The sequence below is a fragment of the Gobio gobio genome (genome assembly GCF_949357685.1).
Source record: "Gobio gobio genome assembly, chromosome: 7".
Classification (NCBI taxonomy): Eukaryota; Metazoa; Chordata; class Actinopteri; order Cypriniformes; family Gobionidae; genus Gobio; species Gobio gobio.
The window spans coordinates 916,001-942,282 of NC_137103.1; the positions used below are offsets into that span (position 1 = coordinate 916,001).

At 44.0% G+C, this 26,282-nt stretch overlaps 1 protein-coding gene across 2 annotated transcripts in view; it reads right to left on the reverse strand.

Moving 5' to 3' along the window:
- The window catches only part of gcc2 (GRIP and coiled-coil domain containing 2), a 66,410-nt gene that overhangs the window by 23,401 nt on the left and 16,727 nt on the right, over window positions 1–26,282 (reverse strand). For both annotated transcript variants that reach the window (XM_079822361.1, XM_079822362.1), the window contains exons 6-16: window positions 22,836–26,174; window positions 19,544–19,601; window positions 19,367–19,467; window positions 19,199–19,297; window positions 19,010–19,129; window positions 16,185–16,349; window positions 15,998–16,102; window positions 6,989–7,151; window positions 6,792–6,892; window positions 4,974–5,051; window positions 4,519–4,656 (exon numbers count right to left, since the gene is read on the reverse strand). In XM_079822361.1, the coding sequence (XP_079678487.1) occupies window positions 4,519–4,656; window positions 4,974–5,051; window positions 6,792–6,892; window positions 6,989–7,151; window positions 15,998–16,102; window positions 16,185–16,349; window positions 19,010–19,129; window positions 19,199–19,297; window positions 19,367–19,467; window positions 19,544–19,601; window positions 22,836–26,174 (4,467 nt within the window). The remainder of the gene's footprint in view (window positions 1–4,518; window positions 4,657–4,973; window positions 5,052–6,791; window positions 6,893–6,988; window positions 7,152–15,997; window positions 16,103–16,184; window positions 16,350–19,009; window positions 19,130–19,198; window positions 19,298–19,366; window positions 19,468–19,543; window positions 19,602–22,835; window positions 26,175–26,282) is intronic.

Consider the following 26,282-nt stretch of genomic DNA (forward strand, 5'->3'; position numbering starts at 1 on the left):
ATGTAAAGGAGAGCCGACTGACAGAAGCACACGCATGTAAAGGAGAGCCGACTGACAGAAGGACACGCATGTAAAGGAGAGCAGACTGACAGAAGCACACGCATGTAAAGGAGAGCCGACTGACAGAAGCACACGCATGTAAAGGAGAGCTGACTGACAGAAGCACACGCATGTAAAGGAGAGCCGACTGACAGAAGCACACGCATGTAAAGGAGAGCAGACTGACAGAAGCACACGCATGTAAAGGAGAGCAGACTGACAGAAGCACACGCATGTAAAGGAGAGCAGACTGACAGAAGCACACGCATGTAAAGGAGAGCCGACTGACAGAAGCACACGCATGTAAAGGAGAGCCGACTGACAGAAGCACACGCATGTAAAGGAGAGCAGACTGACAGAAGCACACGCATGTAAAGGAGAGCAGACTGACAGAAGCACACGCATGTAAAGGAGAGCCGACTGACAGAAGGACACGCATGTAAAGGAGAGCCGACTGACAGAAGCACACGCATGTAAAGGAGAGCAGACTGACAGAAGCACACGCATGTAAAGGAGAGCAGACTGACAGAAGGACACGCATGTAAAGGAGAGCCGACTGACAGAAGCACACGCATGTAAAGGAGAGCAGACTGACAGAAGGACACGCATGTAAAGGAGAGCCGACTGACAGAAGCACACGCATGTAAAGGAGAGCCGACTGACAGAAGCACACGCATGTAAAGGAGAGCCGACTGACAGAAGGACACGCATGTAAAGGAGAGCAGATTGACAGAAGCACACGCATGTAAAGGAGAGCCGACTGACAGAAGCACACGCATGTAAAGGAGAGCCGACTGACAGAAGCACACGCATGTAAAGGAGAGCAGACTGACAGAAGCACACGCATGTAAAGGAGAGCAGACTGACAGAAGCACACGCATGTAAAGGAGAGCAGACTGACAGAAGCACACGCATGTAAAGGAGAGCCGACTGACAGAAGCACACGCATGTAAAGGAGAGCCGACTGACAGAAGCACACGCATGTAAAGGAGAGCCGACTGACAGAAGCACACGCATGTAAAGGAGAGCAGACTGACAGAAGCACACGCATGTAAAGGAGAGCAGACTGACAGAAGCACACGCATGTAAAGGAGAGCAGACTGACAGAAGCACACGCATGTAAAGGAGAGCCGACTGACAGAAGCACACGCATGTAAAGGAGAGCCGACTGACAGAAGCACACGCATGTAAAGGAGAGCCGACTGACAGAAGCACACGCATGTAAAGGAGAGCAGACTGACAGAAGCACACGCATGTAAAGGAGAGCAGACTGACAGAAGCACACGCATGTAAAGGAGAGCCGACTGACAAAAGGACACGCATGTAAAGGAGAGCCGACTGACAGAAGCACACGCATGTAAAGGAGAGCAGACTGACAGAAGGACACGCATGTAAAGGAGAGCCGACTGACAGAAGCACACGCATGTAAAGGAGAGCAGACTGACAGAAGGACACGCATGTAAAGGAGAGCCGACTGACAGAAGCACACGCATGTAAAGGAGAGCCGACTGACAGAAGCACACGCATGTAAAGGAGAGCCGACTGACAGAAGGACACGCATGTAAAGGAGAGCAGACTGACAGAAGCACACGCATGTAAAGGAGAGCCGACTGACAGAAACACACGCATGTAAAGGAGAGCAGACTGACAGAAGCACACGCATGTAAAGGAGAGCCGACTGACAGAAGCACACGCATGTAAAGGAGAGCCGACTGACAGAAGGACACGCATGTAAAGGAGAGCCGACTGACAGAAGCACACGCATGTAAAGGAGAGCAGACTGACAGAAGCACACGCATGTAAAGGAGAGCCGACTGACAGAAGCACACGCATGTAAAGGAGAGCTGACTGACAGAAGCACACGCATGTAAAGGAGAGCAGACTGACAGAAGCACACGCATGTAAAGGAGAGCCGACTGACAGAAGCACACGCATGTAAAGGAGAGCAGACTGACAGAAGCACACGCATGTAAAGGAGAGCCGACTGACTGAAGCACACGCATGTAAAGGAGAGCAGACTGACAGAAGCACACGCATGTAAAGGAGAGCCGACTGACAGAAGCACACGCATGTAAAGGAGAGCCGACTGACAGAAACACACGCATGTAAAGGAGAGCCGACTGACAGAAGCACACGCATGTAAAGGAGAGCCGACTGACAGAAGCACACGCATGTAAAGGAGAGCCGACTGACAGAAACACACGCATGTAAAGGAGAGCCGACTGACAGAAGCACACGCATGTAAAGGAGAGCCGACTGACAGAAGGACACGCATGTAAAGGAGAGCTGACTGACAGAAGCACACGCATGTAAAGGAGAGCAGACTGACAGAAGCACACGCATGTAAAGGAGAGCCGACTGACAGAAGGACACGCATGTAAAGGAGAGCAGACTGACAGAAGCACACGCATGTAAAGGAGAGCCGACTGACAGAAGCACACGCATGTAAAGGAGAGCCGACTGACAGAAGCACACGCATGTAAAGGAGAGCCGACTGACAGAAGCACACGCATGTAAAGGAGAGCCGACTGACAGAAGCACACGCATGTAAAGGAGAGCAGACTGACAGAAGCACACGCATGTAAAGGAGAGCAGACTGACAGAAGCACACGCATGTAAAGGAGAGCAGACTGACAGAAGCACACGCATGTAAAGGAGAGCCGACTGACAGAAGCACACGCATGTAAAGGAGAGCCGACTGACAGAAGCACACGCATGTAAAGGAGAGCAGACTGACAGAAGCACACGCATGTAAAGGAGAGCTGACTGACAGAAGCACACGCATGTAAAGGAGAGCAGACTGACAGAAGCACACGCATGTAAAGGAGAGCTGACTGACAGAAGCACACGCATGTAAAGGAGAGCAGACTGACAGAAGCACACGCATGTAAAGGAGAGCCGACTGACAGAAGCACACGCATGTAAAGGAGAGCCGACTGACAGAAACACACGCATGTAAAGGAGAGCAGACTGACAGAAGCACACGCATGTAAAGGAGAGCCGACTGACAGAAGCACACGCATGTAAAGGAGAGCCGACTGACAGAAGGACACGCATGTAAAGGAGAGCCGACTGACAGAAGCACACGCATGTAAAGGAGAGCCGACTGACAGAAACACACGCATGTAAAGGAGAGCAGACTGACAGAAGCACACGCATGTAAAGGAGAGCCGACTGACAGAAGCACACGCATGTAAAGGAGAGCCGACTGACAGAAGGACACGCATGTAAAGGAGAGCCGACTGACAGAAGCACACGCATGTAAAGGAGAGCCGACTGACAGAAGCACACGCATGTAAAGGAGAGCAGACTGACAGAAGCACACACATGTAAAGGAGAGCCGACTGACAGAAGGACACGCATGTAAAGGAGAGCAGACTGACAGAAGCACACGCATGTAAAGGAGAGCCGACTGACAGAAGCACACGCATGTAAAGGAGAGCCGACTGACAGAAGCACACGCATGTAAAGGAGAGCCGACTGACAGAAGCACACGCATGTAAAGGAGAGCCGACTGACAGAAGCACACGCATGTAAAGGAGAGCAGACTGACAGAAGCACACGCATGTAAAGGAGAGCCGACTGACAGAAGCACACGCATGTAAAGGAGAGCAGACTGACAGAAGTACACGCATGTAAAGGAGAGCTGACTGACAGAAGCACACGCATGTAAAGGAGAGCAGACTGACAGAAGCACACGCATGTAAAGGAGAGCTGACTGACAGAAGCACACGCATGTAAAGGAGAGCAGACTGACAGAAGCACACGCATGTAAAGGAGAGCTGACTGACAGAAGCACACGCATGTAAAGGAGAGCCGACTGACAGAAACACACGCATGTAAAGGAGAGCAGACTGACAGAAGCACACGCATGTAAAGGAGAGCCGACTGACAGAAGCACACGCATGTAAAGGAGAGCCGACTGACAGAAGGACACGCATGTAAAGGAGAGCTGACTGACAGAAGCACACGCATGTAAAGGAGAGCAGACTGACAGAAGCACACGCATGTAAAGGAGAGCCGACTGACAGAAGCACACGCATGTAAAGGAGAGCTGACTGACAGAAGCACACGCATGTAAAGGAGAGCAGACTGACAGAAGCACACGCATGTAAAGGAGAGCTGACTGACAGAAGCACACGCATGTAAAGGAGAGCAGACTGACAGAAGCACACGCATGTAAAGGAGAGCTGACTGACAGAAACACACGCATGTAAAGGAGAGCCGACTGACAGAAGCACACGCATGTAAAGGAGAGCCGACTGACAGAAGCACACGCATGTAAAGGAGAGCCGACTGACAGAAACACACGCATGTAAAGGAGAGCCGACTGACAGAAGCACACGCATGTAAAGGAGAGCCGACTGACAGAAGGACACGCATGTAAAGGAGAGCTGACTGACAGAAGCACACGCATGTAAAGGAGAGCAGACTGACAGAAGCACACGCATGTAAAGCACACGTGAGAATGCGGAGCACCTTGGCGGCCGCGCTCTCGTCCTGCAGGGCCTTCAGACGGAGTGTGTGTGAGCTGGATGCGCGCTGGAGTTGCTCGCTCATCTGCTTCAGCTGCTCCTGCAGACGGTGGCGCTCCGCTGTCAGATCACTGCACTGGATCTGACACACACACACACACACACATCATCATTAACACACACACCATCATCATCATCATCATCATCATCATCATCATACAGAGTCAACACACACAAACATCACATCTCACATGCAGTGATTAGGTTGACGTCACTGCCGGAGAATAACCTGATTTATTAATAAAGTCCAGTAAACACTGTGCTATTGGTTTGTGTGTCCAGCGGGCTGACGGGTTGATTCAATGACATGATGTGTGTGTGTGTGTGTGTGTGTGTGTGTGTGTGTGTGTGTGTGTGTGTGTGTGTGTGTGTGTGTGTGTGTGTGAGAACGTGTCCTACCTTACACTCCTCCAGCTGCTGCTGATGGGTCTCCAGATCTGCTCTCAGAGACGCCTGACTGAGCATCTGCGCCGCTTCCTGTGGAGAGTCACAGCACATCAGACGGGTCATCAACAGCACATCAACTCCTCCATCGGTCTGTCTATCCATCCATACGTCTATCCATCCATCTCAGACATACAGACAGACAGACAGGTCATCAACAGCACATCAACTCCTCCATCTGTCTGTCTATCCATCCATACGTCTATCCATCCATCTCAGACATACAGACATACAAACAGACAGACCGGTCAGTATGGAGTACCGCAGGGCTCAGTGCTAGGACCGCTACTCTTCACCCTGTACATGCTACCACTGGGAGATATCATTAGGAAGCATGGCGTTAGTTTTCACTGTTATGCTGACGATACTCAGCTCTATATTTCTTCACGCCCTGAAGAAACTTACCAATTCACAAGATTAACGGAATGCAGAGCTGATATAAAACATTGGATGACCAGTAATTTCCTGAAACTCCATTCAGAAAAAACGGAATTTTTAATTATTGGACAAAAAAGCTCCACAAGTAGTAACCTAGAATCCTGTCTAACACTTGATGCTGCTCTGTCCAGTCCTCGTGGTCAGTGAGGAACCTGGGTGTGCTCTTTGATACCAATCTTTCACACACACACACGTGGTCAGTGAGGAACCTGGGTGTGCTCTTTGATACCACACACACACACACACACACACACACACACACACACACACACACACACACACACACACACACACGTCGTCAGTGAGGAACCTGGGTGTGCTCTTTGATACCAATCTCTCGTTTGAAAGCCACGTTTCTAGCATCTGTAAAACTGCATTCTACCATCTTAAAAATATATCTACATTACGGCTCATGCTCTCAATGCAAAATGCTGAACAGTGAGTTGATGCGTTCATGAGCTGTAGATCAGTGGTTCCCAACCTTTTTTACTCGAAGGCCCTCCTCATCTCCGAATCAATACTGCAAGGCCCACCGACCCAAATAGTCAGAAATGTGTTGTTATTAAAGCTCCTGAAGTTGTTCAGTGGAGAGCAGTGAGTGATAGTCTGTGGTTAGAGTCATATTATCAGCAGATACAGCAGCAGGTACTGTATATTACACCGCTATTGCACTATTAACACACAGATCTAATGCACACATGTGATATCTTTACATTCACACACATATCCGACGGTGTTTATGTGAACTGTGTGTGTTTTTGACAGTTAAAGCGCAGAGATGTGAAACATAACATGGTTTAATACTCACGGGACGCTCCGTCTGACACACAGCTTTCTGTGCGCCTGCTTCGGGTGTGTGTGTGTGTGCGCCTGCTTTGGGTGTGTGTGTGTGCGCTCAGAGAACTATATTTCAGAAGTTTAGACTGATATGGCTTTAAAACGCATCAGATCATAAACTCTCATGATGATGAAGAACTGCAGTGTCACATGAGCACGATAGAGATGATCATCAAAACCAATCAGAGGTTTCAGTTTTTGCCAGAGAATCAGTGGCACGAGCTGTACAAGCCCCGCCCTCTTGAGCAGAAGCTCATTTGCATTTAAAGACACGTGCACATAAACAGCATGTTTTCCCTTCCACTCAAAACTGAGCATTTACAACATGTTATAATGAATGATCTGTGCTGAAACTTCACACACACATTCTGGCTTCTCATTCTCAGCTTTACTCTGCATGTAATTATGAAAGTTGATGTGATATTAATGTCTAATTAAAGGCTACATTTCCATGTATATTCCGAGCATGCCCGCAGAGACTGAATTAATGAGACTCACTTTTTGTTTTGCGTCTCCCAGCTCTTTTTTGGTTTTGACCAGCAGTTGTTTCATCCTGGAGGCTTTCTCCTCCGTCTGATCCAGCAGCGCCTTCAGCGACTCTGAGAGAAACACACATGATGAGCTGCATCAGCGTCTGATCCGCTCCAGCTGCAGGCGTTTCAGCCCTGGATCAACAGATGAGCTCTGAGCCGTACCCATCTCCTGCTGCAGACGCTGCTCCCGCTCCTTCTGTGTGTGGAGGAGCAGCTGCTGTTCCTCCATCTGCCGCTCTCTCTCAGAGAGCTTCAGATTCAGCTCCTTCACCAGCTTCTCATAGTCCGCCATCTCCATGTCCATCAGTGTGTTCTGCTGAGCGCCCTACAGAAGAGAAGAGCACTAGTGTCATCACTAACACATGATTCCTCTCAGCAAACACTGTCTGTCTGTCTGTCTGTCTGTCTGTCTGTGTGTCTGTCTGTCTGTCTGTGTGTGTGTCTGTGTGTCTGTCTGTCTGTGTGTGTGTCTGTGTGTCTGTCTGTCTGTGTGTGTGTGTGTCTGTGTGTCTGTCTGTCTGTGTGTGTGTCTGTCTGTCTGTCTGCCTGTCTGTGTGTCTGTCTGTCTGTCTGTCTGTCTGTCCGTCTGTCTGTCTGTCTGTCTGCCATCTCCATGTCCATCAGTGTGTTCTGCTGAGTGCCCTACAGAAGAGAAGAGCACTAGTGTCATCACTAACACATGATCCCTCTCAGCAAACACTGTCTGTCTGTCTGTCTGTGTGTCTGTCTGTCTGTCTGTCTGTCTGTCTGTCTGTGTGTCTGTCTGTCTGTCTGTCTGTCTGTCTGTCTGTCTGTCTGTCTGCCATCTCCATGTCCATCAGTGTGTTCTGCTGAGCGCCCTACAGAAGAGAAGAGCACTAGTGTCATCACTAACACATGATTCCTCTCAGCAAACACTGTCTGTCTGTCTGTCTGTCTGTCTGTCTGTCTGTCTGTGTGTCTGTGTGTCTGTGTGTCTGTGTGTCTATCTGTCTGTCTGTCTGTCTGCCATCTCCATGTCCATCAGTGTGTTCTGCTGAGCGCCCTACAGAAGAGAAGAGCACTAGTGTCATCACTAACACATGATTCCTCTCAGCAAACACTGTCTGTCTGTCTGTCTGTCTGTCTGTCTGTCTGTGTGTGTGTCTGTCTGTCTGTCTGTCTGTCTGTCTGTCTGCCATCTCCATGTCCATCAGTGTGTTCTGCTGAGCGCCCTACAGAAGAGAAGAGCACTAGTGTCATCACTAACACATGATTCCTCTCAGCAAACACTGTCTGTCTGTCTGTCTGTGTGTCTGTGTGTCTGTCTGTGTGTCTGTCTGTCTGTCTGTCTGTGTGTCTGTCTGTGTGTCTGTCTGCCTGTCTGTCTGTCTGCCATCTCCATGTCCATCAGTGTGTTCTGCTGAGCGCCCTACAGAAGAGAAGAGCACTAGTGTCATCACTAACACATGATTCCTCTCAGCAAACACTGTCTGTCTGTCTGTCTGTGTGTCTGTGTGTCTGTCTGTGTGTCTGTGTGTCTGTCTGTGTGTCTGTGTGTCTGTGTGTCTGTCTGTCTGTCTGCCATCTCCATGTCCATCAGTGTGTTCTGCTGAGCGCCTTACAGAAGAGAACAGCACTAGTGTCATCACTAACACATGATCCCTCTCAGCAAACACTGTCTGTCTGTCTGTGTGTGTGTGTGTGTCTATCTGTGTGTCTGTCTGTCTGTCTGTCTGTCTGTCTGTCATCTCCATGTCCATCAGTGTGTTCTGCTGAGCGTCCTACAGAAGAGAAGAGCACTAGTGTCATCACTAACACATGATTCCTCTCAGCAAACACTGTCTGGAGCCTGGGGTCATTGATTGATTGATTGAGTCATTAATTGATTGATTGAGTCATTGATCGGTTGAGTCATTGATCGATTGAGTCATTGATTGATTGATTGAGTCATTGATTGATTGAGTCATTGATTCGATTCGTTCAAACGGCTGATTCAGTCAGGAGTGAGGTAAATGACTCTCTTATGAATGATCCATTGAATCACTGGTTCACCCGATGGATTCGCTCAACACCCGAATCAGAAATGAAACTGCGCTGTGTGTCGCTCGGAGATGAACAGTGCTTTGCCTTTTTATTTTCGTTGGCAAAACTGAGAAAAACTGACAATATTGTGTCTAAAATAACAAAATATTAACTTCTTATTTATTGAACTGTTGTATAAAATCAGCATCGCATCTGCACTCGTGATATTCTGGACAGAAACATATGAAATTATATTCCAGACAATATTCAAAAGGAATTGCGATTTGTTCGTGCATATGCTGTGACATAATGGAAACACAAATGCGTGATTTCCAATTGGTTTGGATTTTCTGGATTTCTGGATGGAAAGTCAATTCTGGATTTTTGATTAGGGGGCGTGGCATACTTTCAGACTATCAATAAACCCCGCCCTCAAGACTGATTGACGAAGGGTTGCGCATGCGCAGCGGACGGTGATGGCTGCTTAATATCGACGCTCTCCCTCAGTTATCTATTTTTAGAATTTATCTATCCCTACTAAGTGTTTTGCCGTATTTCATGTAAATCCCTTGTTCTAGTGGCACTATAGATGGCATCTAAACGAGAATTAATCCACTCCCCGGTGAAGAAAAAGCATAAAGACGACGAGCATCTTCACAACGCCATCGGTGTGCCATAAAGCTAAGCATGACGACGATTGTTCACGAGGAAATATCGACGTTCACTGCACGATTGGACTCGCTGGAAAAGGATGTCAAATCGTTCGGCAATAGATGTGACAGCACGCAGGCTACGGTGCGGGATGTTAAAAGGGACTCGACTGCTAGCAAGTCCTGCCTAGAGGAGCTTCAGGAGAAGCCATTTCTTTATGAAGATAAGTCCAGACAAAATAACCTAAGACCTGGAGTGTTTCATCTCGTCTCTGAGCCCCACTACGGAGAGGGATCTCACCGCGCCTACAGCGATGTCTGAAGAGTAAATTCGGCCCTCTTGGTTATACATTATAGCTCTTCAATAGGGATATAGGTTTAATTTTCGCAGTGATGGACACTCAGGTGAGAGATGCTGATGTCTGAGTAACTGTTACCCCTCGAGTCCGAGTGCATGGCCTCGATTAGATTTGTTTTCCAGGCAGATAACAGAGCGTGTTCTTCCTCTCTGCAAGCTGCCGATAGTCATTTGTTTTTGGAATTTATTTGCTGTTTCAACTATTATGTTAAAACTACCAGGGTTTGCTGTTTTTGTTATATTTTTATTTATATGTTTCACGGGGTGAAATTCTCATCGGTGCGTTTGGTTACTATGGGTTCTTCCGTCCCACGTTCAATTATATTGTGACAGAATGAGGGACTTTAAAGGGTTAGTTCACCCAAAAATTAAAATTGTGTCATTAATTGCTCACCCTCATGTGGTTGGAGACCCGTCAGACCTCCGTTCATCTTCAGACACAAATGAAGATATTTTAGTGTAAAGCTGATGCTGAGAAAGGCTTCAGATAGGCCTCCATTGGCATTCAGTACATTTACACTCACAAGACCCATAAAAGGCACTAAAAACGCCGTTACAAAGTCCATCTCACCACAGTGACTCTACAATAATTTTACGATGCGACGACAATAGTTTTTGTGCGCAAAAAAAATCAAAATAACTCCTTTATCCAGCTTGTTCTTGTCTTCCGTGTGTGCCTCCACGACGCATGCGTGAGAATATGAGCAGATCCGGCGTTCGGACACATGACCCAGAAGAGATTTGTTTACGAGCAGAGGAAGACGCGCGTGTCTCAGCTGTTGAATTCTACACTGATCGTGCTTTAGGTCTCGGCGTAGTTCTCAAAATGGGGCTTAAGTGTGCATTTCATGGATTCCCGAACGCCGGATCTGCGTCATATTCTCGCGCATGCGTCGTGGAGACACACACGGAAGGAAGAACAAGCTGGATAAAGGTGTTATTTTGATTTTTTTTTTGCGCACAAAAACTATTGTCGTCGCATCGTGAAATTATTGTAGAGTCACTGTGGTGAGATGGACTTTGTAACGACGTTTTTAGTGCCTTTTATGGGTCTTGTGAGTGTAAATGTACTGAATGCCAATGGAGGCCTATCTGAAGCCTTTCTCAGCATCAGCTTTACACTAAAATATCTTCATTTGTGTCTGAAGATGAACGGTGGTCTTACGGGTGTCGAACGACATGAGGGTGAGTAATTAATGACAGAATTTTTATTTTTGGGTGAACTAACCCTTTAATGTGATATCGTGGAATGTCAATGGTCTAAACTCTCCCATAAAAAGATCCAAATGTCTAGACTATCTGCATCGCAAACGAGCTGACATTGCCCTAATACAAGATTCGCATCTCAAGGCTTCTGACGTCACCCTTTTTCAAAATAGACATTTTAAACTGATAGCCTCTTCATCGCATAATAGTGCTTCAAGAGGGGTTATTATACTTCAGAACAGAAGATTCCCGTTTCTAGTAGAGAAAACGGGCGGTTTACATATGCTTCAGGCTCATGGAATAATTTCAAAATGGTTCTCTTTTCAGTATACTCCCCTAATAATTATGAGGTAGACTTTTTCCCATCTCTCACCAAAATTCCTCTTTAACTTTGTCTACTACAATTTGGTCGTAGGTATGGATGCTAATGCAGTTTGTAATCTCTTAATTGATAGATCCCTTCCCTCAGTTCATGGCGATCAGGCTTCGCAGTCATTGAATGAGCTCATTGCTGATAACGATTTATGTGATATCTGGAGAGTGAAGATTGAGAACTGTAGAGACTATACTTTTTATTCAGCACGCCACAAATCTTTCTCGAGGTTATATTACATTCTGATTTCTAAATCCCTCACCCAAGGTGTAAACCATATTGATATTTTCCCCATACTGATTTCAGATCACTCCGCTGTGATTTGTAATCTATCTCCTCCGATAATTCCCCTAAACTCCAAAAGGTGGCGTATGAATACAACTCTTTTGCAAAATGAAGATTTTGTGAAACAATTACGTTCTAAACTATCTCTGTTTCTAATAGAAAACTCGAGCTCAGCTACTAATCCACAAACCTTATGGGAAACAACCAAATGTTTTTTGAGAGGAAACTGTATTTCTTTCGCCTCCCATGTAAATAAATCCAGGGTAAAACAATTAACTCATTTGGAGGCTCAGATTAAATGTGTAGAGAAGGATCTCAAAAAAACTTTTACGGAACAGAAAAGCAGAATCTTGGGGAATTTAAAAACTCATTATAAGGCGATTCTACTAAAAAGGGTAGAATTTTTGATACACCGTACCAAACAAAATTATTATTTTAACGGAGAACGGCCAGGTAAACTAATGGCGTTAAGGTTGAAACGCAATGAGGCATTGGCCTCGATAACTGCCATTAAGGATAATGCAGAGGTTCTCCACACAGCTGCGGGTGATGTAAACAGGATATTTAAGGAATTCTATGAACATCTTTACAGATCTGAGGTGGGAGCGAGTCATTGAATTCCTATTAAATTTAGATCTCCCCCAATTAAGCGAGGAGCAATGTGTCTTTCTTGATTCTCCAATAGAATTAAAAGAATTGAAGGAGGCTTTAGAGGCAATGAATAAGGGGAAGGCCCCTGGTCTCGATGGTTTACCCCCGGAGCTGTATCTGACGATATGGGATCTAATTGGACCACTCCTCCTTAACTCTATAAACTTTGCCATAGACACAGGTTGTTTCCATAGGGACCAGAACACCGCTCTTATTTCTCTGCTTCTGAAAAAAGGGAAAGACCCCCTATTCTGCTCTAGCTACAGGCCAATTTCATTAATTGGTACGGATGTCAAGTTATTTGCTAAAGTCCTAGCCTATCGTTTGGGAACAGTCGCCAGCTCCCTAATCGCCCACGATCAGACGGGATTTCTTAAGGAACCTTTTGCTGCAGATAACGTGCGACGCCTACTGAACATTATAGACTCACCCGACCCGGTTAACGATTAACGTGCTATCCTCTCGCTAGATGCTGAGAAAGCCTTTGACCAGGTCGAGTGGACTTATTTATGGTCTGTCTTAACCCGTCTTGGCTTTGGCCCTCGTTTTATTCATACGATTCAGATCCTCTATGTTAATTCTTCTGCACGGGTTTCTACGGGGTTGTGTTGTTCGGATGCAATCCCGTTGAATAGAGGCACTCATCAGGGTTGCCCCTTATCGCCCCTGTTATTCGCTATTTCATTAGAGCCCTTAGCGCAGGCAATTCGGCAGGACCATATTATCTCTCCGATTACTCTAGACGATTTCAAGCATTCTATCTCTCTTTTCGCGGATGATATCCTTCTCTACATGTCTAATGTTTCCTCATCTCTACCTCAGTGTCTTAAAATATTTAATGACTTTAGCATCATAAGTGGGTACAAAATCAACAGGGGAAAATCCGTATTAATGCCCTTGTCAGCGTCGACCAATATTGCATTAGCATCCTCCCTGATCCCAATTAGTAAGACATTTAAATATTTAGGAATTCAGATTTTTTCCTCACTCCAGACTATTTCTAAGGAAAATTATAATTCTTTATTTACTACTATCAGACAAGATTTCCAAAGATGGGACGTTATTCTAACCTCACTGCAAGGCAGGATCGCAATTATTAAAATTAATATCCCCCCTCGACTTTTATTTCTGACATTATATTTTATTTTATTTCTTAAGACATAGTCGGATCAAGGTGTTGTAAGATTACAAATTTAAGAAAGTACATTGTATTTAGCATTTAAGGTATAGATAATAATTCTGGCCTGTTTTACAGTGAGCATTTGAGGTATAAAGGAAGATTGTTGAGTTTCTAGCAGAAGATTCCTGCCGGACCTGTTTTCAGACTCTCACCGTCGTTGCCTCTATGCGTTTGAATAGTTATGCTGATTAGGAGTAGGATTGGTGATACTCTATCTGGGCGGGTTTTCCCAAAACCTGTATATTTAATTTACATGCTTTGTTCAACCTCAATGTAAATCCCTCCCCCTTTGGAATGTATATAACCTATCAGGTATGCTGTTTGAGTCAGACTGTTTTCGGACGACCTGCAGCACAGAGAGTTCTCATTAAAAGAATAACTTCTGTTTGATCCAGAAGTCTCCTGGTCTTCATCTTCTGAGTTTCCTACACTTTAGAAGATAAAAGTTCACAACAGAGTACATACTCTGCGTGATTTATTCAACAACCAGGGTTTAAGGTCCTTTCAAGATCTGAAAGAGTGTTACAATCTTCCTGGTCATTCTTATTTTCTGTCCTTAAGGTTGAGAAGCGCTATGCGCGCTTATGGAGTACCATGGAACTGTAACTTGGATTCTCACCCTCTGATGGACTGTGTGAACTTTTTGCAGACTAGAGGAGCAGTGTCATTCATTTACAACAGACTGCTCAAGCACGGATGTGGTATGCTTCCTATTACTACGATATGGGAAAAGGAATTGGCTCCTTGCAAACCAAACTGGGACTGAATATGGGACACTATACCGACGATGTCAAAAAATCTCGCCCATCAGTTAATACACTATAAACTGCTTCATAAGGCCTATGCTACTCCAAATATCTTGCACAAAATGAAGCGCTTGCCTACCCCTTCTGCTCACTCTGTAATTCTAAGTCTGTGGGTACCTATATGCACATGTTTTATGAGTGTCAACTTATTGGTAACTTCTGGGATGAGGTCTTTCAAGTTGTGACAGAACTATGTGATGAGGTTATCCTTAAACATCCCAGTCTCTGTCTGTTGAATGATGATGCAGATCTTGATCTGACTATTAGCCAGCGCAGGATTCTTCACACTGCACTAACTGCAGCCAAAAAGATAATCTTCAAGATTTGGCACAAGCCTACAATTCCAGCAGCCAAACTGTGGCTCTTAGAACTCAAATATATTGCCCTGTTAGAACTCACCACAGCGAGAATTAACAAAGCTAAACCAAAAACACTTAAGTCCTGGACTGAATTTGTTACAAAATTATCCCATATAATAACTCGATAGGCCACATTTTTATCTGATTTAATAAAATTAAGGAGGAGCAGGGAGAATCCTGGAGCTGTGCTGGTGTTGTCAATCCACCCCCCAATTTTTATTATTATTGTAATTTATACTAATTTTTTATTTTATTTTATATAATTTTTTTATTTATTATTATTTTTATTTTACTTTATTTTTCACAAGCAAACCCTGGTTTTGTACATAGTTATTTGTGGTCCCATATGTGGACCTTGTTCAAACCTGCAATAAATAAATAATCATAATAAAAGACTGATTGACAGTTGACTGTGTTAGGCAGAGGATTGTGGTTCCATGTGAGGGTTGTGGCAGGACGCAGAGGAAGTGAAATAACAAATTAGTGATTTTCTATTGCTATTCCAAAATGGCAGGGTCATAACTGGAAAGACATTGGAATTGGAAACAGACTTTGCGTTTCCATTTGAAATTTGGCAGACATGTCACAGACGGAAATGAAAACTATTTTCATCTGCAATTCCTTTTGAATATTGTCTGGAATATCATTCCATAGAAAAACAGCACTCGTGTGATATTTTTTCAGACCACTTTCCAGGTACAAGATTATGTGCAAGTTTCCTATAAAAAAAGGATGGTGAAGGTTCTATTAGCTTGGAACACTGAATTAATCAACCAACACTTTTAAACACAAACTGATGCATGAATAGTACATACTCTAAAGTCACACATAAAGTGATGAGCTGAGGTGTGTGAATGTGTTAAATCACCAGCCCTACTGTCTGTACGGCCCATCAGGAGATCTATGAATCTGTGGTGGCCACACTATGATGAGCTGAGGTGTGTGAATGTGTTAAATCACCAGCCCTACTGTCTGTAGCGCCCATCAGGAGATCTATGAATCTGTGGTGGCCACACTATGATGAGCTGAGGTGTGTGAATGTGTTAAATCACCAGCCCTACTGTCTGTACGGCCCATCAGGAGATCTATGAATCTGTGGTGGCCACACTATGATGAGCTGAGGTGTGTGAATGTGTTAAATCACCAGCCCTACTGTCTGTACGGCCCATCAGGAGATCTATGAATCTGTGGTGGCCACACTATGATGAGCTGAGGTGTGTGAATGTGTTAAATCACCAGCCCTACTGTCTGTACGGCCCATCAGGAGATCTATGAATCTGTGGTGGCCACACTATGATGAGCTGAGGTGTGTGAACGTGCCTTTCTCAGCTGCTCGAGCTCCTGATCCGTCTGCTGGAGCTGGTGTTTGTGTCTGCTGAGCTGAGCCTGAAGCTCCTCCACCTCCTTCACGGCAGACTGATGGTCCTGGAGAAACACACACACACACATCTCTCATCCCAGCACGTGTGTATAAAGAGAGGTCTGGCGTCAGGGAGTTGGGCTGGACCTTAGTCTTCTGCTCTCTGACGAGCCGCTCTGCCTCCAGGTCCCGCTCCAGCCCACTCTTCAGCTTCTGTGTCTCCAGCATCTGCGACTCCAGCTGTGTGAGGTTACCCTGCAGCACCTGGACACGGGCCGCCAGATCCTCTCGCTCTGATGACAGCAGCTCGTGCTGAGAGACAGAGAATCGGTAGATTAGTCGAGAGGACAAAATCATTAGATTAGTCGGAAAATAAAAAAATTAAATAATCGTTAGATTAGTCGATAGGACAAAATCATTAGATTAGTCGGAAAATAAAAAAATTAAATAATCGTTAGATTAGTCGGCAGGAAAAATAAGTGTTAGATTAGTCGGCAGGACAATACAATCGTTAGATTAATCGGCAGGACAAAAGCTTTAGATTAGTCGGTAGGACAAAATAATCGGTAGATTAGTCAGCAGGACAAAATAATCGGTAGATTAGTCAGTAGGACAAAATAAGATTTAGATTAGTCGGTAGGACAAAATAATCGGTAGATTAGTCGGTAGGACAAAATAAGCTTTAGATTAGTCAGTAGGACAAAATAATTGGCAGATTAGGCGGCAGGAAAAATAATCGTTAGATTAGGCGACAGGACAAAATAATCGTTAGATTAGTCAGTAGGACAAAATAATCGGCAGATTAGTCAGTAGGACAAAATAATCGTTAGATTAGTTGGCAGGAAAAATAATTGTTAAATTAGTCAGTAGGACAAAATAATCAGAAGACTAATCGGCAGGACAAAATAATCGGTAGATTAGTTGGCAGGAAAAATAATCGTCAGATTAGTCGGCAGGACAAAATAATCATTAGATTAGTCGGTAGGACAAAATAATCATTAGATTATGCGACAGGACAAAAGAATCGTTATACTAATCGTTAGGACAAAATAATAATTAGATTAGGCGACAGGACAAAAGAATCGTTATACTAATCGGTAGGACAAAATAATAATTAGATTAGTCAGTAGGACAAAATTGTTAGATTAGTCAGTAGGACAAAATAATCGCTAGATTAGTCAGTAGTACAAAATAATCGTTAGATTAGTCGGCAGGACAAAATAATCGTTAGATTAGTCGGCAGGACAAAATAATCATTAGATTAGCCAGTAGGACAAAATAATCGTTAGATTAGTCAGTAGGACAAAATAATCGTTAGATTAGTCAGTAGGACAAAATAATCGTTAGATTAGTCGGCAGGACAAAATAATCATCAGATTAGTCAGTAGGACAAAATAATCGTTAGATCAGTCAGTAGGACAAAATAATAGTTAGATCAGTCAGTAGGACAAAATAATCGTTAGATCAGTCAGTAGGACAAAATAATCGTTAGATCAGTCAGTAGGACAAAATAATAGTTAGATCAGTCAGTAGGACAAAATAATCGTTAGATTAGTCGGCAGGACAAAATAATCATCAGATTAGTCAGTAGGACAAAATAATCGTTAGATCAGTCAGTAGGACAAAATAATAGTTAGATCAGTCAGTAGGACAAAATAATCGTTAGATCAGTCAGTAGGACAAAATAATCGTTAGATTAGTCGGCAGGACAAAATAATCATTAGATTAGTCGGTAGGACAAAATAATCATTAGATTAGGCGACAGGACAAAAGAATCGTTAGACTAATCGGTAGGACAAAATAATAATTAGATTAGTCAGTAGGACAAAATCGTTAGATTAGTCAGTAGGACAAAATAATCATTAGATTAGTCAGTAGGACAAAATAATCGTTAGATTAGTCGGCAGGACAAAATAATCATCAGATTAGTCAGTAGGACAAAATAATCGTTAGATCAGTCAGTAGGACAAAATAATAGTTAGATCAGTCAGTAGGACAAAATAATCGTTAGATCAGTCAGTAGGACAAAATAATCGTTAGATCAGTCAGTAGGACAAAATAATAGTTAGATCAGTCAGTAGGACAAAATAATCGTTAGATTAGTCGGCAGGACAAAATAATCATCAGATTAGTCAGTAGGACAAAATAATCGTTAGATCAGTCAGTAGGACAAAATAATAGTTAGATCAGTCAGTAGGACAAAATAATCGTTAGATCAGTCAGTAGGACAAAATAATCGTTAGATTAGTCGGCAGGACAAAATAATCATTAGATTAGTCGGTAGGACAAAATAATCATTAGATTAGGCGACAGGACAAAAGAATCGTTAGACTAATCGGTAGGACAAAATAATAATTAGATTAGTCAGTAGGACAAAATCGTTAGATTAGTCAGTAGGACAAAATAATCGTTAGATTAGTCAGTAGGACAAAATAATCGTCAGATCAGTCAGCAGGACAAAATAATCGTCAGATTGGTCAGTAGGACAAAATAATCGTTAGATCAGTCAGTAGGACAAAATAATCGTTAGATCGGTCAGTAGGACAAAATAATCATTAGATCGGTCAGTAGGACAAAATAATCGTTAGATCAGTCAGTAGGACAAAATAATCGTTAGATCAGTCAGTAGGACAAAATAATCGTTAGATCAGTCAGTAGGACAAAATAATCACTAGATCAGTCAGTAGGACAAAATAATCGTTAGATTAGTCGACAGGACAAAACGATCCTTAGATTAGTCGGCAGGACAAAATAATCAACAGATTAATCGACAGGAAAAATAATCGTTAAATTAGTCAGTAGGACTCAGTAGGACAAAATAATTGTTAGATTAGTCGGCAGGAAAAATAATCGTTAGATTAGTCAGTAGGATTCAGTAGGACAAAATCATTGTTAGATTTAAAACTGTAATGATAAATGTCCCCGGCCATAACCCCACTTTCCCCCTACGGTGGAGGGCGTGACTGAAGCACCTGCTGAACTGCATTCTGGAGCCGTTTGGTCAGATCCTCGTTGTGTTTATTGGCCTGCTCCAGCTTCTCTCGCTCCTGATCCAGCAGCTCAGTCTGCCGGTCGTATTCCTCCATCAGATTCTGCAATCATGTGTTTATTAGCACACCAGCAGCTCTCCTCTGAACTAGGGCTGGAGGGAAGACCTGTACCTTATAGTCCTCTGCTCCGTGGATGATGTCCTTCATGGACCGGGACAGCCGGTCTCGTTCAGCCTTCAGCGCCTCCACTTCCTCTCTCAGAGCGCCAGCCTAGCGGGACAAACACAGCCTGAGGAACAGCCCTAACTCACACTCGCAGAATAAGGACACACGCCAAACCTCTTTCTTGCTGAGGTCCAGCTCCTTCTTAGCCTTCACAGCGACGGCTTTGATCTTGTTCATGCGCTCATCCTTATCTTTGCTTGCTTTCTTCAGCATTTCTACACAACAGAAGAGTCATCATCAGGGAAAGGGCTCAGGCTCATGGGGTTAAGAGTGTAAGAGGAAGGAACATACCCATCTCCTGAGATAACGCCTCCAGCTGTACATCAGACACCGCTGACTCTCTGACCGTCTGAAAACGGACGAGGAAAGAAAAAGAAGACCTCACTGTTACAAATTCTACAGTAATTCTGTACAGTAATTTTAAAAAACGTACTTATATATTTTTTATGGAACCTTGTTTCAGCCAACGAAGAAAAAATAAAGATTATTTATTTAAAGACCTCTCACAATTTTTACTTTTTTCTCAGAATTGCCTGACTTTCTCACAATTCCGACTTTATTTTGTGTAATTCCGATTTAATTTCACACAATTTTGTAATTTCGAATTACGATAACTCGCAATTCCCACTTAAAGGGTTAGTTCACCCAAAAATGAAAATTCTGTCATTAATTACTCACCCTTATGTCGTTCGAGACCCGTAAGACCTCCGTTCATATTCGGAACACAAATGAAGATATTTTTGTTGAAAGCTGATGCTGAGAAAGGCTTCATATAGGCCTCCATTGGCATTCAGTACACTTATACTCCCAAGACCGATAAAAGGCACTTAAAATGTCGTTACAAAGTCCATCTCACCACAGTGACTCTACAATAATCTTACGATGCGACGACAATAGTTTTTGTGCGCAAAACAAAATCAAAATAACACCTTTATCCAGCTTGTTATTGCCTTCCGCTTGTGCCTCCACGACGCATGCGCGAGAATATGACTTAGCGCCGGGGTTCGAGAATCCATGAAATGCACACTCTAACCCCATTTTGAGAACTACACGAGACCTAAAGCACGATCAATGTAGAATCCAACAGCTGAGATACGCGCGTCTTCCTCTGATTGTAAACAAATCACTTCTGGGTCATCTGTCCGAACGCCGGATCTGCGTCATATTCTCGCGCATGCGTCGTGGAGGCACACACGGAAGGCAGTAACAAGTTGGATAAAGGTGTTATTTTGATTTTTTTTTGCGCACAAAAACTATTGTCGTCGCATTGTAAGATTATTGTAGAGTCACTGTGGTGAGATGGACTTTGTAACGATGTTCTGAGTGCCTTTTATCCGTCTTGGGAGTATAAGTGTACTGAATGCCAATAGAGGCCTATATGAAGCCTTTCTCAGCATCAGCTTTCAACAAAAATATCTTCATTTGTGTTCCGAATATGAACGGAGGTCTTACGGGTCTCGAACGACGTGAGGGTGAGTAATTAATGACAGAATTTTCATTTTTGGGTGAACTAACCCTTTAACTTGCACAATTTCAACATTATTTCTTGCAATTCCAACTTAATTTCTTCTGACTTTATAACTCGCAATTCCCACTTAATAACGCGCAATTTCAACTTTATTTCTTGTAATTTCGACTTTCTCTCGCAATTCCAACATTATTTCACACAATTTGTAATTCTGACTTTATAACTTGCAATTCCCACTTAATAACGCACGATTCCAACTTTATTTCTTGTAATTTCGACTTTATTCATCGCAATTTCGACTTTATTTCTTATAATTTTGACTTTCTCTCACAATTCCAACATTATTTCACACAATTTTGTAATTTCGAATTTATTTCTCGAAATTCCCACTTAATAACTCGCAATTCCCACTTAACTCGCAAAATTTCAACTTTATTTCTTGTAATTTTGACTTTATTTCTTGCAATTCCAACTTTATTTCACACAATTTGTAATTCCGACTTTATTTCACACAATTTCGACTTTATTTCTTGTAATTCCAACTTTATTTCACACAATTTTGTAATTCTGACTTTATAACTCGCAATTCCCACTTATTAACTCGCAATTCCAACTTTATTTCTTGTAATTTCGACTTTATTCATTGCAATTTTGACTTTATTTCTTGTAATTCCGACATTATTTCACACAATTTCGACTTTATTTCTTGTAATTTCGACTTTTTTACATGCAATTCCAACTGTATTTCTTGTAATTCCGACTTTATGTCTCGCAATTCGCATGTGGTTTCCCAGCCGGTCCTCCATCCAGACTGTTCTACTCTGGTCTTTAGATAGGGCTCAGGGGGCGTATTACAGAAACATTCTATCTTAGGTCTTAAGATAAGTTAATTTAGGATTTTTCACAATTTCGTATTACAGAAGCAAATCTTAACTTGATTTAGGATTCTTATCCTATCTTACAAAATCTCATCTTATCTGTAGTTAGGAAATCTTAGACCTGACAGTTGATTTCCTAACTCGATGGAAAGGTTTGTTACCAAGCAACCAACAACACGCAAACTGCATCTGAGGTAAACCTAAAATCAAAATGTAGAAACAACGGCGTGCTTTTCATTTTAGTGCGGCAGAGACTGACATTTTTATAAGCTTAGTTGAAAAGTTAAAGCCTGTTTTATAAATCGCCTTTTGCAAAAAAGAGTATAAGGCGTTAGTCACTTGAAGAATAAACTGGCATTAAGTTGGTTTGACGTTATTAGACGTTCGATATGTGCAAATTTAGGGACCGTCTCTAAAGTTACATACAACATTAGTATACACATTTCTAACGTCAATAGCATTTGAAGGGAATGATTTACAGCATCAACTGTAAAGTGTCAGCTATGATGCACACATTTTACATATTCCGTTCAAATGATATTGAAGTTAGAAATGTGTATACCAATGTTGAATGTAACTTTAGAGACTGCCCTTAAATTTGCGAATACCGAACATCCAGCATCAAACCAACTGTATGCCAGTGAGGAACGACCGGTAATGCTCCGTGACGGCTCATTGGCCTCTGTAATCCTGGTCACAATTCCTCGCCTAACTGCAGAGCCATGTGTGGTGGAAGTCTGTAATTAATTACAAGTATTTTATCATCAAAGCACAGCACATCCTCTGGGTCCTCCAAAAGTCTCTCCACCATCAAATGTTGCTGGTCTTTATAATTAATAAATGTAACGCTCTCTCGAAAAATGATTTTTGTACTGTGATTTTTACCGTTTTGAAGTTTTAAAGTTGGGACACCAGTGGAGTCCTAAAGTTAAGACAGCTTTTAGGATTTTTTGTCGAGTTAGGATGCTTCTGTAATACTCGTTTCCTGTCCATAGATAAGATTATGCATTTAAGAAATGTCATTCTGTAATAGCCTTTGTCCTAAATGCGGTCCTAACAAACAGATAGGATAGGATTTTAAAGTTAAGATGTTTCTCTAATACGCCCCCATGTCCCTCCTCTGAATGAATGTTACCTCTGCTATTCTTTACTTCCACATTCCAAACCTAGACACATATGATCTGCTTCGAGATAAGGTCAAGAAAACATTTTAGCCTGCAGTACAAACACACAATACCTGTAGGTGACCAACTTCTTCTTTGAGCTGAGATATTAGAGCGTCTTTGTCAGCAAGAACCTGTTTGGCCTCATGAACTTGTGCATCCGGTTCATCCGCCGGCTCTTTTTCATCTAAACTCTGGCTCAAGTCAGACACTTGAGTAAGCAGGCTGTGGTTTTCTGCCTTCAGCTTTTCATTCATGGCTTGCATTTCACTCAGGTCCTTCTGCAATCCCTCTGTATCCAACAGCACGTCCTGCAGACTGGCCTTCAGCAGGTGCTTCTCTCTGAGGAGCTCGTTGATGCGCTCCTGCAGCTCCTCCACCGACTGCCTCGCGCTCTCCAGCTCAGCCGTCAACCGCTCCACGCTTTCATCACACTGCTGGCTCAGGAGTGCCTTCTCCTCCTGAGATTTAGTCAAGAGATGGTTTATAAGGGTGGAGACATCAGATGTGCCATCAAGCTCTGTCTCTGGGAAATTCTGCTTGAGGATTTCAGCGATGTGGCACTGAACGTCAGAGACATGCTCCTGACGAGCGTCCATGTCTCGCCGAAGGGCGTTTCTCTCTTCCGACAGGCACACAATCTGAGACTGGGGAAGTTTGATGGGGTCTTGACACTCCTCCTGTCCAGCTCGAAAAGCAGAGAGCTCCTCCTCGTGAGCCCGTATACGCTCGTCCTTTTCAACGGTCTCTTCTTCACAGGTCTTTATATGCTCATCCTTTCCAATGGTTTCCTCCTTGAGGGTCTTTATACGCTCATCCTTTCCAATTGTTTCCTCCTGAAGGGTCTTTATACGCTCATCCTTGCCAACGGTTTCCTCCTCAAGAGCCTTTATACGCTCATCCTTTCCAATGGTTTCCTCCTCAAGAGTCTTTATACGCTCATCCTTTCCAATGGTTTCCTCCTCAAGGGTCTTTATACGCTCATCCTTTCCAATTGTTTCCTCCTCAAGGGTCTTTATACGCTCATCCTTTCCAATGGTTTCCTCCTCAAGGGTCTTTATACGCTCGTCCTTTCCAATGGTTTCCTCCTCAAGGGTCTTTATACGCTCGTCCTTTCCAATTGTTTCCTCCTCAAGGGTCTTTATACGCTCATCCTTTCCAATGGTTTCCTCCTCAAGGGTCTTTATACGCTCGTCCTTTCCAATTGTTTCCTCCTCAAGGGTCTTTATACGCTCATCCTTGCCAACGGTTTCCTCCTCAAGAGCCTTTATACGCTCATCCTTGCCAACGGTTTCCTCCTCAAGGGTCTTTATACGCTCATCCTTTCCAATGGTTTCCTCCTCAAGGGTCTTTATACGCTCATCCTTTCCAACGGTTTCCTCCTCGAGGGTCTTTATACGTTCATCCTTGCCAACGGTTTCCTCCTCTAGGGTCTTGATACGCTCGTCCTTTCCAACGGTCTCTTCTTCATAGGTCTTTATACGCTCCTCCTTTTCAAGAGTCTTTATACACTCATCCTTTCCAACGGTTTCCTCCTCCAGGGTCTTTATACGCTCGTCCTTTCCAACGGTTTCCTCCTCAAGGGTCTTTATACGCTCGTCCTTTCCAACGGTTTCCTCCTCAAGGGTCTTTATACGCTCGTCCTTTCCAACGGTTTCCTCCTCAAGGGTCTTTATACGCTTGTCCTTTCCAACAGTTTCCTCCTCAAGGGTCTTTATACGCTCGTCCTTTCCAACGGTTTCCTCCTCCAGGGTCTTTATACGCTCGTCCTTTCCAACGGTTTCCTCCTCAAGGGTCTTTATACGCTCGTCCTTTCCAACGGTTTCCTCCTCAAGGGTCTTTATACGCTCGTCCTTTCCAACGGTTTCCTCCTCCAGGGTCTTTATACGCTCGTCCTTTCCAACAGTTTCCTCCTCAAGGGTCTTTATACACTCGTCCTTTCCAACGGTTTCCTCCTCAAGGGTCTTTATACGCTCGTCCTTTCCAACGGTTTCCTCCTCAAGGGCCTTTATACGCTCGTCCTTTCCAATGGTTTCCTCCTCAAGGGTCTTTATACGTTTGTCCTTTCCAACAGTCTCGTCCTCGAGGGTCTTTATTCGCTCGTCCTTTCCAACAGTCTCCTCCTCGAGGGTCTTTATACGCTCATCCTTTTCCACTTTCATGGACAGCAGCTGATTCTCCAGATTGCATACCTGCAGAAGCTGTACCTTGTGTTCATGTTCTTCTGATTCGGATGCCATGAACTTCAGCATCTCCTTGAACTCTAACACAAAAGTCTCCTTGCGTTGTAGATACCCTAGGATGTCTTCGGTTTTGGATCTTAGGTCCTCAAGAGACACCGATACTGCTTGGTCCGACGTTTCCTCTGCATTTCTAATGTGCTCTAACAAACCATCCCTCTCTTGGAAGACGTTTTCAAGTTTCTCCTGCAGACCCTGAACCGAGGACGCCATTCGCTCCGTCATGGCTTTGTATTGCTTTATAAAGCGCTCTGTTCTGTCTTGGAGATCGACTGGCTTATGTGTGATCATGCTCTCGTCTTCAGCAAGAGGTGAGCGTCTGTCCCGCTGCTTGTCGACAACATGCTGCACTTCTTCTGTCTGCTCTCTTTCAGCACTGGAGCTGAAGTCAATTTCCAGCTCCTTTGAGTCTCTGCTGGTGAACTCTTGTGAGGTTTGGGCTTCTTCAGAGATCCTACATTTGTCCACAGACGCATCGGCAAGGTCTCTGTTCAGTTGAAGCTCATTGATTCTGAACTCCAGTTCTTCCTTCTCCACAGTGAACTCCTCTCGGACCTGCTTCAGCTCCGACTCCAGCTCCAGTTTTACATTTCTAAGAAACATAAGCTCTTCTCCAAACATCATGTTTTGAGACTGCAAATCCTCCAGCGCTAGTTTCAGCACGCCGCCCTCGTCGCTCGAGTCGTCCGAGGCCGGGAAGTCTGCCGACTGTTGTTTGGGAGGCCCTGCTCTATCCTCCTCTTCCTCCTGGACGTCCTGCAGGAAGCCCTCCTTCAGCGCCAGCTGCTCCGAAAGCTCGTCCTGAAGCAGGAGCAGCCGCTCGCGCTCCCTCTCGAAGTCAGCGGAGTTCAGCTCCATCTGCTCCTCCAGGTACCGGACGTCATCTTCATACTGCTTGTTTAGCCTCTCGATCTCCCGCTGCAGATTCTCGGCCTCCTGATGGGATTCGGTGAGGCTCATCTGGTGGGATTCTTTGAGCGCTTCAGTCGCAGCCGTCCACTGGTGCTTGGCTTCCTGCAGCTCTTCTTGAGTTTGAGATATCTTAGTCTCATATTCAGTACATGCTGCCTTGAAGCTTGCAGTGAGCTCGGCTGTGCTTTTCTGCATTTCTGTGTACTCTCTATTTTTTAAGTTTAGTTCCTCCTGGAGAGCGGCTAATCTTCCCACTGTTTCCTGTAAATACAGTAAAGTCAGTTAGTTCTTTACAGTGGATTTTATGCCATATTAAATGTACTGTTACTGAAAGAACACCTGAAACTCACAGTCGCTGATGTAAAGTTA